Raw genomic sequence first — 12267 nt, 5'->3', positions numbered from 1 at the left:
TGTTTAGCGCAAATGCCTCCCAGAGGGTAATAAATGCCACTGATTCTCAGCCAGAATCAATGTGTATGCTTAGGACTACTTCCTATAATATAGCCACCATTTTCAGGCCATTAAAAGAACAAAAAAACAAAAACAAAAAATACTACTGCTATGTGGCAGCTCAGTGCAGTGAGTTTGGTCATCTATACTTCATTTCTGTAGACTGAGGTATAGGTCTGTCATAATAATAATAATAATAATAATAATAATAATAATAATAATAATAATAATAATTTATTATTTATACCCCGCCCATCTGGCCAGGTCCCCCCGCCACTCTGGGTGGCTTCCAACACACATTAAAATACATTAAAATATCACAGATTTAAAACTTCCCTAAACAGGGCTGCCTTTAGGTATTTTCTAAATGTCAGGTAGTTGTTTATCTCTCTGACCTATGATGGGAGAGCGTTCCACAGGGCGGGTGCCACTACCGAGAAGGCCCTCTGCCTGGTTCCCTGTAGCTTTGCTTCTCGCAGTGAGGGAACCGCCAGAAGGCCCTCATTTAATGACATCATTTAATGTCAATGATATGAATCCTCTGGATACCAGATGCTGGGGACATGCAGCAGGGACAAGGCAAAAAAACCATCATTAGCACCTAGAAGATTTTGGCCAGCCCATATTGTAAAGAGAATACTAGACTAAATTCCTCTTGGTCTGATACAGCAAAACAGTTCCAATGGGTTGGCTTATTACATTGATCAGGTCTGGTGGCTGTATGATTTTTATCTCTGTAATACTTGCAAACTTTCCCTGTGGCTGGAGAACTGGAACATGTGGCTGGAGTAGCCACGATGGAGAGGCAGTTTCAAGTGTGCTCTAGATGGCAGTTGTATGATGAGTACAGGTCCCAGAGCCGTTTTCCCCATAGGGCTTAGTGGTGCATTGCGCCAGGGCGCCAGCCTCTCAGGGACACCCCAGCTCTTGGAAGAGCTGCACGGCTTTGCCGGCAGCCTCCCCTTTCCCTGCCAGCTGTGCCCCGCCAACCATAAGGCTGGCGGGCATTCAGCTTCCCTCCCAAGCCTCTGCGGGGATCGTTCTCCTCCCAAGGTGGCTTGTAAGGGAAGCTGCGCTCTCCTCCCGTGGAGGCTTGGGAGGGACCAACTTCACTCCCAAGCCTCTGTGGGGATCGCTATCCTGCAGAGGCATGGGGGAGAGTTGCGTCGCCCTGGATGGCTGGCAATTTGCAGCTACGGCCACACTAACACTATCTGTGGTAATTTGGGGGCGCTGGGCAGCGCAGGACCGCATCTGCCAAAGATAGCCCTGACAGGTCCAGTTCAAGACATAAAAAGCTTTATTGAAAGCTTGCAAATCAGCTAGTTTTGGTTTACCCCATGTACACTTATTGAAAGTTTGCCTAATCCTCAGATATTATTGCACAAGATTTCACCTGTGTCTCACTTCTTCAGGTGTCGGTGGCTTTGATAAGTCTATTGGAAACAACACTCCTGAGCTATCTCAGCTACAAAGTAAGTATTTATGGCTACATTCTTCCATATCTATAGTAACCTGGGGTTTTCCAGATCGCCTTAGATCTCAACCCCCATCATCCTCAGCCAACATATCTGCAGGTCAGGGTTCTGTAGCACTAACCCTACCATTAGATGGAATGAGGTAGTTGCCCTTGGCGATGCTAAGGGAAAGCAGTGGCAACCCCCTTCTTTCTGAGCCCCCCCCCCAATTATTGACATCTGTTGGAGATCAGAGTTACGTATGTGTGCCACAGGTCCCACACTAGTCAATCAGATGTACACAGAATGGGTGAGGTGCCATCTTGTTACTTGCTTCAGGCAACAAAATGTGTTAGACTGGACCTGAAAGTAAGCCACTTTCCTATTTATTAGTTGCATTTAAAGCAGGGGTCAGCAAACATTTTCAGCAGGGGGCCAGTCCACTGTCCCTCAGACCTTGTGTGGGGCTGGACTATATATATATATATATATATATATATATATATATATATATATATATATAATGTATGTATGTATATATATATATTGGGGGGATGAATGAATTCCTATGCCCCACAAATAACCCAGAGATGCATTTTAAATAAAAGGACACATTCTACTCATGAAAAAACACGCTGATTCCCGGACCGTCCGTGGGCTGGATTTAGAAGGCGATTGGGCCAGATCTGGCCCCCGGGCCTTCGATTGCCTGCCCATGATTTAAAGGTTATTACAAGCAGTGTTGTTTCAAAGGTTCAGCTCCTTGTAGATTTTTTAAAATGGAGTGCTTGGGGGTGTTCCTTAACATTGAGAGAAAGCTCCTGTGTGTTGTGGAACTTTAGCTAATGCCCCCAGTGTTCTTGCTCAGAGAGTTCCATTCCTGCCTTCCTAATAGTAATTACCCATTCCTGATTAACCAGCTGGAAATCGTTAATGTGTTGCTAAATAAAGATAATTAATTTCTGTTTGTTTAAATTTGTAGCACGAAAGAAAAAGTAGGAAACTTTCTTCGTATTTTTTTTTTTTTAATGAAGTTCATTGCAAATATTTATGAGCCTGCCTAGCATTAGACACAATCTGGTAGTTGTTCCACTGCAGTGAACTGAAGTTTCATCTGTTTCATGGAAACAACTGATCTGAAGACAACACCCAGTTATGTTCTCTTGTTGCATTGTCTCCTTGGCATTGCAACCTCATCATCCCACCCTATAAGCAAATAGTTGGTTTTGCATATTCACAGATCATGTTTTTTAAGCATCGCAATATACCAATATATCACAATGTCTGAAATTAGGCTGGAGCAATGTAGAGGCATCGGCTGGCTTCACAGATTTTCCTGCATCATGATTTTTGCATAGTGCACACACACACATTACCATAGCTGTCAAGTTTTCCCTTTTCTCGCGAGGAAGCCTATTCAGCATAAGGGAAAATCCCTGTAAAAAAGGGATAACTTGGCAGCTATGCACATTAGGGCTGGGGAATGTATTGATATATTGTCAAAAATTGGTTTGAAGTTCACATCATGATAACAGTTTCATAACATTCAACATGGCAATAGATTGTGAATCATGATATGTGTGTGTGCTATGTAAAAATCTTGATGTAGGGAAAACCATGAAGCCTGTCATTGCTTCTCTCATGATTCCTTCTGTCCCTGTTTTTGTTTTTGTTTTATTAAAGATTTACAGAAATATATTCAGTGTCTCTCGTAACATTTTTACAAATCGGTTTCATTTGTTGAGACATTGGGAAGAAAGAGGGGGATAGACGAAGATGGGGGGAGGTGGGGAGGTCAGGTGACGATGTTTCTATTTTACTTAATAGAATACTTCTGTCGCTGCTGAACTATAAAGTAACAGTTGTAGCAATATGTTAAAGGTAAATACAAATGTACAAGTTTCAGATCCCTACGTAGTAGCAGTTTCCAGGACATTATCGTGTTCACCTCTACATAAAGGTAAAGGTAAAGGGACCCCTGACCATTAGGTCCAGTTGTGACCAACTCGGGTTGCAGCGCTCATCTTGCTCTATTGGCCAAGGGAGCCGGCGTACAGCTTCCAGGTCATGTGGCCAGCATGACAAAGCCGCTTCTGGCGAACCAGAGCAGCACACAGAAACACCGTTTATCTTCCCACTGTAGCGGTACCTATTTATCTACTTGCACTTTGATGTGCTTTCCAACTGCTAGGTTGGCAGGAGCTGGGACCGAGCAACGGGAGCTCACCCCATCATGGGGATTCGAACCGCCAACCTTCTGATCAGCAAACCCTAGGCTCTGTGGTTTAACCCACAGTACCACCTGCGTCCCGCGTCACCTCTACTTAGTTACATCCTTATTTCAGACATCCTGATATATTGATATATGACGGTGTTCAGCTGGTGATATATCACAACGCTGAAAGCCAGACATCACTCAGCCTTAACACACATCATGATTCATGATATATTGCCAGGTGAAAAATTTATGAAACCGATATCATGATACGGACTTCAAACTGGTTTTGGATGATAGATTGCTATATCACTGGGGCCTCATGGCAGAGTAGTATCACAGGGGAAAAGCTTAGTCTTCTGCAGGTATATTTGCAGATCTGCAATGTGCCTATGCACAGTCAGGGTCTATACTTTTTGGGGTTTTTTTGCAAGGTCCCCAATTCTGTGTACGAGCCTAAACTCATAACGTTTTGTACACATGGCTAAAAGGCACTTGTCTGTTTGGGTAGGCCTCTGATAGCTTCATAACAAGAGGTGGCACTAATAATAATATGACATTTGACTTACATGAACACCTAAGACAAAGGTAGCCAATGTGGTCCTCTTCAATGTTGCTAGTACTCCGCTTTTGTCAGGCCCAGCCATGGTCAGAGATAATGGGAGTTGCTCTCCAAAATCTGGGTGGGTTTGTACCATGTTTGGTATCTCTGATCAAAGATAGGCAGTTTTCTATTGTAATAAACAGGAATATTTAAGAATTAAGATTATAATTCTTATTTTTATTACAGTTGTACCTCTACTTACGAATAACTCTACCTACAAATGTTTCTACTTACGAACGGAGCTCCGTCCGCCATCTTGGATGCGGTTTAGATAGGATTTTTTTCTACTTACGAATTTTCGATAGGGTTGCTTCGACTTACGAATTTTTTCTCCCAGTGCATTCCTATGGAATTTGACTTACATTTTTTTCCGACTTACGAATGTGCGTTCGGAACGCATTAAATTCGTAAGTAGAGGTACCACTGTATTTATACCCCGCCCATCTGGCTGGGCTTCCCCCGCCACTCTGGGCGGCGTCCAACAAATACCAAAATACATTAAATTATCACAGATTAAAAACTTCCCTAAACAGGGCTGCCTTTAGGTGTTTTCTAAATGTCAGGTAGTTGTTTATCTCCTTGACCTCCGATGGAAGGGTGTTCCACGGGGCGGGCGCCACTACCGAGAAGGCCCTCTGCCTGGTTCCCTGTAGCTTTGTTTCTCGCAGTGAGGGAACCGCCAGAAGGCCCTCGGCGCTGGATCTCAGTGTCCGGGCTGAACAATGGGGGTGGAGACACTCCTTCAGGTATATAGGACCGAGGCCAATCAAGGGGGTTACTTTATTTGAAAACTCTGAGGGCCATAGTCACCCTGAGCCCAACCTTCTAGGGCCTGCAAGGCAATGGTGTGTGTTGCCAAAAGTGAGTGCAGCCACTCCATTTTTTTTTGTGCGCACTTACACACACCTCTAGTCAGCTGATCCACACAGGTCAGCTGAGGAGATTTTTCTCCCCTCGCTTCTCATCAACGATCAATCCAATAAGAGGGAGGAGACAGTTTTCATCACCATCAGGTTGCTGAGGTGGGCAGATATGTTTAAACTATGCTCAGGGGTCCTGGTCCAGTTAAACCCCTTCCCCCTTATGTGGAGTGCATTTGCATAATTTTGTTGTATGTCACTCGTTGCGTGCATCGCTCTGTGTGTCACTGCATACCCTGCGTTGTCACTCTGCAAAATATTAATGGTTGATAGTACTGTGTTTTTGTTTTTGCCTTCATTTTTACAAGGGAAACCTATGGGAACAAGTTGTGCGGATTCCTTTCCTGTTGGAAATTATTAATGCGATCCCTTTCATAATTACAGTAAGTCTCATCCATTTAACACACAATCTAGGTTAAGTGTGAAGTTATTTTAAAGCAGTACAAATTCTAGAATTCAAGCTGAATGCATGATCCTGTAATTATTTCCCTTAAGGCTCCAAGCTTCAATTAGTTGAATCAATTCGCATTTTGATTGATTTATTGGTAGGCCTAATTTGAGTTGGTTGAAGCAAATTTTAATTAGTGGGGGAAATAATTTTTTTGAGGCTATTTTCAATCTGATATAATTTTCCTCTTCTTTCTTCATTATTAAACGTTTGGGTTCCACCACCTCACAACAACTTGTGCTTATTCCATTGTTAATTTGGTTTGTAAGTTTATAGTCTACTTTTGTTTTTTTAAATGTAATAATTGTTCAGCACCTAGGGTCAAAGGGGGATTATAAATATTGGGCAGGATTCACCCCTCTCAGCAGAAGCTTCGTGCAAGGACTTCGGCTTGCACACAATGCTTTCCCCTCTGCACTTGCCTCGATTGGTTTAAGGAGGGGGGCTGCAGAAACCCCAAAATAGCACGAGGGGAGAGGAGAAGATGGTTATCATTCCATCTGGCAAAATGAGATTCTTGTTCAGGTGGAATGTTTGTAATAGGGCAACATTGAACCCCACCCTATATTTCTCACATCTGTTATTATCTATTAAAAAAAACCATACTCAAGTTTTGTTACTATGTTCTTAAATCAGTTTGATTGATTGATTGCATAAAGCAGAAGTTTTCAACCTTTTGGGGTCCACAGCTCCCTTGACCAATGACATTCTTTCTGTGGCACCCCTGTGGGGCTAAGGAGCCTAGTTTTAGCGCCCCTTGCCTAGGCAGCTGGCAGCCCCTCACCCCTTTCCCAACACCCTCCCTTGTGGAGTGATCGCTGAGCCTCCTCTTCTCTCCTCTCTCATTGGGAGTCCTCTGGGCAGCTGTTGCTGCTGCCAACCCTAGTCTCTGAGCTGCCCCGCTGCCCCAAAGAGGGGTGTCTCCTCACACTGCCCCACAGAGGGCTGGGAAGCACCCCCTGGCCATCCCCAGAAGTGCCATCATCTGGGGACCTTGTAGCAACAAACAGCCACACAAGCCTTCGAGACATGGGCGTACCCAGCAAGCGGCAGGGGGGCAGCTGCCCCCCCTAGAAGCAAAAAAAAAAGTTAAATGCTGTGCCTCGCTCCAACTTTCCCCACCAAGCCTCTTCGCAGATGCCAGCAAGGAGAGAGGGAGAGGGTCTCTAACCACCCCCGCCCCCTGCCCGCCCTTCATCTCCGCTCCGGAAAGCGCGAAGAAAGGAGAACCCCGCTCCGCTCCCACAGCACACCTTCTTCACCAAGTGCCACTCACGGCCACGGCTGGGAAGGAAACGGCACACAAAGGGAAGGGAAGCCAGAGCCCCCCCTCCTGCCATAACCATCTTTGCGCGTGTCGTGCCCGCCCAGCCCCCTCCGAGAGAGATCCAAGGAGGAGCTGAGAGTAAGGCGGCAGCGGAGGCTCCCCTAAGCGCGCCCCCCCGGAAGGATCGCGGAGCACCTCGGGCGGTGGCGGGAGTGCTAATCCCCATTCCCGTCCTCCTCCTCCCTTCCAGACGCCTTTACCATGGCTCCCCCCCTTTTGATCCTGGGTACGCCCATGCTTCGAGAAGCAAAGACCCAAGCGGCCAACAGAGGCAGGAGGGAAGGAAATAGGGTTTGTCTTTAAAAGCTCAACAATTGGTGGGGAGGTTCTTTTAAAAAGCTAAACAGATGCCAGTGTTGCCCGCACACTGATTGAAAACCACTGGCATAAAGGGAAGTTATTTAAATGGTATAAATAAGTTATTTGAATAGTAGCATTTCCACACGGGCTGCATGGATCTCAGTTCACAAATGGTTTGTGCACACATCTAGTTTGGTCCAAAAGCTTCCTGGTAAATGTGAGTAGTAGGATTCCATCTCCCCCCCCCCCCGGGTAAAAAGAGAGTAGAACAAATATCTCAAAAGTTATCTCTGCTGAGGTAAATTCTTACTTGTGGCATTGCAATAAGGCTTGGTATTAGATCTTTTAAAATGAAACTACCATTTCTGTACATTCAGTGCAGTTTTACTGGCAAAGTTACCTGAATACATTTCATGTCTTTCTGCATTCTCCTTCAGATTTTCTGCCCTGCATTAAGAAACTTATTTATCCCAGTGTTTTTAAACTGCTGGCTTGCCAAACATGCTTTGGAGAATATGATTGTAAGTATAACAAAGGACCTATTTAAGAAAAATGACAACAAAATTCTGTACTTTTATATGTACAAATCACAAACCTAGATCAGTAGTCCGCCTAAGCCGCAGCAGCTAAATTCCAGCCTGTGAAGTGCCACTGAAAATGAATGGGAGTAAATTGGATTAAATCCAAATACATCAGGTTAATTGGTTTTTGAATTTTATTGTTTTATTGTTGGAATTTGCAGCCTTCTGTTTTACCTCCCTGTGGTTTACTTAGATTCACTTCTCAGTAAAACAAGTGCATTGCCTATGTTTATATAAAACTATTGGCCCAGCACTAATCCCTTTGCCTCGTTGGTTATTTTTTTCTGGCTCCAAACCGTTGGAGCTGTTGGTTTCTTGAGCAAATACCAATAATACTTGGCTTAGCATTCTTTCTTGTTGGTTGCCAGTCCAAAAACATAATCCTCTCCTTGTATACTCAGAAGTAAGTCCTGTTGAGGTCAGTGAGTATGTACAGGATTGGAGCTGAAGTCTTGTTATTTCAAAAGACTTTTAATTTGATTACAGTATTTTAATTTAGAGTGGTTGGTTTTACTGTAATTTATTGTATCAGTTTTGTATGTTAGAGTGATTGTTCTACTGATTAGTAGCTTTATTTTTTTAAAATAAAACCTGTATGCTGGTTTTTGCTGTATTTCTTTGTAGCTACTTTGAATGCCTCAGTAGAAAGGCAAATAAGATTTCATATACAGTATAAATAAAATGCGAACCTTTGCAGACTTTGTATATCTGCATATGAAATACTGACAAAAGATAGATTAGTTGTGGATATTTAATATTTAATATAAAAAGCATTTCTGAACATCATGCGTCTCTTTTCTTTTAATCTAGAATGATCTCCATAGAGCCATCCAACGCACGCAGTCTGCAATGTTTAACCAAGTTCTGATTTTAATATCCACGTTGCTGTGTCTTATCTTTACATGGTAAGTAGCACGTGGTGATGTTACTAGTAGTAATGTAATTCCGTTCTTACACGGTTTCCAGAAAAAGTTTCAATTGCATTTTTTACAGGCATGTATTTCATGGTCGCAAAAGTTTAGGGAAGGAGGGTGTTTCTATGTTTGGTTGCAGTAGGAAAGAAAATATCAGCCCTGCAGCTTATGAAAGGAAATTCCTCTAATCATAGAATAAGCAGGACTCGCTGTTTTGCAAATGATGCTTGTTATGTTCCAGAGAGATCCAGTTCAAAGAAGTCACGCATAGGACAGCACCCATTAAGACCCTTGAAAAGGGGAAAGCTATTTGTCATACATCATCAACGTGGGAGTGGAGCTAAATGTTATAAACAACCATGGCTGGAGCAGGCAGGAAGCATTTTGGAAGATCATTATATCTATAATTTGATGGCTTGAAGCTTCTTCCTACCAAACACCCGGAACCCCAGATATGAAACTTGAAAAGCAAAACCTAAGACTTAGCTGTTGCTTTCTGTATACACTTTGCACCGTACTGTTTTGCCTTTTTAAAATAATAATAATAATATTTATTAGGTTTTCCAATTTAACAATCCAATGAAAACCTCATTAAAACATTCCAAATTATAATACAATCATAAAAGCCAAATAATCATGCCAAATTATATGTCTTTTGGTGACTTCCCATGCTCTGAAGTTCGGGGAGTGATGATCTAATATTTATACTGCATTCCTTAATTAGTCAGATATTCCTGATAAATATTCCCTGTTACTGTTACATGTTACTGTTGTGCCTTTCTGCCTAACAAGTTTAGTTTTTATTTTATTTTATTGAAAATATGTGTTTAGTTCTGTTACAAGCCCTTCCACAGTAGCGATAACACAGTCGCCTGACCCATCTAAGTGCAAAGCACTATACCATACCACTTTAAACGGCTGCCCCCAAAGATTCATGGAAACAGTAGTTTAAGGGTGCTGAAATTGCTATAAGGTAAAGGTAAAGGGACCCCTGACCATTAGGTCCAGTCGTGACCGACTCTGGGGTTGCGCGCTCATCTCGCATTATTGGCCGAGGGAGCCGGTGTATAGCTTCCAGGTCATGTGGCCAGCATGACAAAGCTGCTTCTGGCAAACCAGAGCAGCACATGGAAACGCCGTTTACCTTCCCGCTGTAGCGGTTCCTATTTATCTACTTGCATTTTGACGTGCTTTCGAACTGCTAGGTTGGCAGGAGCTGGGACCAAGCAACGGGAGCTCACCCTGTCACAGGGATTCGAACCGCCGACCTTCTGGTCAGCAAGCTCTAGGCTCAGTGGTTTAACCACAGCGCCACCTGGGTCCCTTGCTAGGAGATCCCTATTCCCTTGACAGAATGAGAGTTCACAGAGCTTGCTGGGGAGAGAGATTGACTACTCTGAAGCTGTAGCTCTGTACGGAGAATAGGGATCCCCCCCTAACCACTCTCAGCTCCTTAAAGAAACGATACTTCCCAGGATTCTTTGGGGGAAAGCCATGACTGTTTAAAGTGGTATCATAGTGCTTTAAATGTATAGTGCAGATGGGGTCTTGGTGTGGCATTAATTGATGCGTGAAACACAACATTAAGTATTCTTCGGTGAGCATGTCCTTTGATATTTGCTGGGATTCAATTCTCTTTCTAACATTACACAAGCAGTTGATAGAATATGAAGCAGGACTTCACGCTAGTGCCTGGCTGGTTGTGGGAAACAAAAGTATTTGAGAACAAGCCATGGTCTGTGACTGACGAGGAGAAGAGAGCTGTTTAGAACGGAACAATTTAGAGAGGAACATTATGTTCAGGTGCAGCCTGCATTTTGTAGCTGACACAAAAAGATGGAGAAAATGGCAAGTTGAACCACAGCAATTATTGCTGCCTTCAGCATCTGCACATGGAAGCTGATTATGCACCAAATTATTCTGTCCCTGCTATGACCCTTCCAGACAGGGGAAAAGAAATAGACTAAACAGCAACAAGGGGGGGGGGAACACACCCTATAACACAATTGCTTGCTAAGGAAACGAATCAGTCTGCAACAGCCTGCAATACTAATTGAAATCATATTCAGTTGGCCTTAAAACAATCCTCGGCAGATCTGCCATTGGTTTATATTGCTGTTCCTTTGAATTTTCCAGGAGTTAGGTTTGTATTTTTAGATAGCTATCAGCAAATATTGATATCGTGGACAGTTTCTCACACATACACTGATATTTGCTTGTTGCGCTCTGCACAGCAATTGCAATAATTAAGAATATCTGATTTTTCTTTATCAATTCAGCCTGCAAAACATGGATACCCCTGGGGTTCTGTTTACTGGGAGCTGGGGTGGGGTGTATCCTGGGCCTCAGCAAGGATGAGGGTGCTAGAGAGCTTGGGAGACATTTCCAGTGCAACTGGTCAGCTCGGTTATTCTGGATTTTGCCATTTGACCAAAGACAAATCAACTATGCCTGCTGAATTTACTCAATATACGATCAGCAGAGTAGGGGTTTCACATTCCCCCACAGCAGTGTTCATTGATCCATTCAAAATGCTCTCTGTTTTTGTCACAATTGTTCTAGTTGTCTCTGGGCAAGATCTTTAGGAGAAGGTAAGTTGAGGTGAGCTCTCGACTTCTCACTAAGGACACCATTAAGGGGTCATGGGAATGTCAACTCAAGGTTTAGCCAAGTTTGGGACCAGCATTTCTGCTTTACATTGACAGGTGTAGCCATGACATTGGTGCACATTGTGGCTGATCTGAACCTGCCACCCACCCCTTACTATTTCCCCCAGTATGCTGGCTGGGAAATTAAACCGACAGAAGTTGGGCCATTGGAAAGCTGTGCTCTTGTCCTATTCAATGCCACTCCAAATTCTGTGCATCCGTAATGAGTTTTTGTGTTGTTGCTGCTCTCCAATCTCCATGGACCAGGTAAAATTGAAACAGAAATATGAAATGAGGGGGACTTGGACCTAACAATGTGTTTCTCTGCAATAATAATTATTCAGCCATTATGTGGGACTCCAGGGTCTTCAAAGCACATTGCCTCAATCACTCGGTAAGTAGACCAGTATTATTGGCACCATATTGTAACAAGCAATATGGTGCCAATAGATAAGACTGAGTGGCTTGCCGAAGGCCTTTGAGAGGGTTGCAGCTCAGTCCCTTAGCCCTTAGTTTAGATTTTGTGCAGTCTGAAGCATGCATATCTTAAGTAACGTGAATTAATCCCTGGTAAATTCTAAGATAAAGTTAATACGAGCCTATTAACACTAAGGATTTGGAGAACACCCCCTCACACACACTCAACATGAGATATGTTTTTACAGGTGACCCTGAGAATGGTTTTAGCTGTTGGTCTTCTTTTGAGTCCTGTGGGTTCATTTGCTATGGGTCCAGGGTGAAGCACCATAGTTTCTGGTGTCACCCAAACTGAGAAAACTGTGATTTAAGCCCTGCTCAGGATATCATAATTAAT

General features: G+C 43.4%; 1 protein-coding gene across 4 annotated transcripts in view; it reads left to right on the top strand.

Annotated features, from left to right (window-relative positions):
* Positions 1-12267, top strand: part of KCNT2 (potassium sodium-activated channel subfamily T member 2) — a 208484-nt gene that overhangs the window by 98944 nt on the left and 97273 nt on the right. For all 4 annotated transcript variants that reach the window (XM_088673737.1, XM_035123140.3, XM_088673736.1 and 1 more), the window contains 4 exons: positions 1455-1514; positions 5544-5618; positions 7748-7831; positions 8702-8796. In XM_088673737.1, the coding sequence (XP_088529863.1) occupies positions 1455-1514; positions 5544-5618; positions 7748-7831; positions 8702-8796 (314 nt within the window). The remainder of the gene's footprint in view (positions 1-1454; positions 1515-5543; positions 5619-7747; positions 7832-8701; positions 8797-12267) is intronic.

Source organism: Zootoca vivipara, chromosome 7, assembly GCF_965207765.1.
Source record: "Zootoca vivipara chromosome 7, rZooViv2.hap1.1, whole genome shotgun sequence".
Taxonomy (NCBI): domain Eukaryota; kingdom Metazoa; phylum Chordata; class Lepidosauria; order Squamata; family Lacertidae; genus Zootoca; species Zootoca vivipara.
Note: the sequence above shows the minus strand (reverse complement) of the source record. Positions and strands in the feature narration are given on the sequence as shown.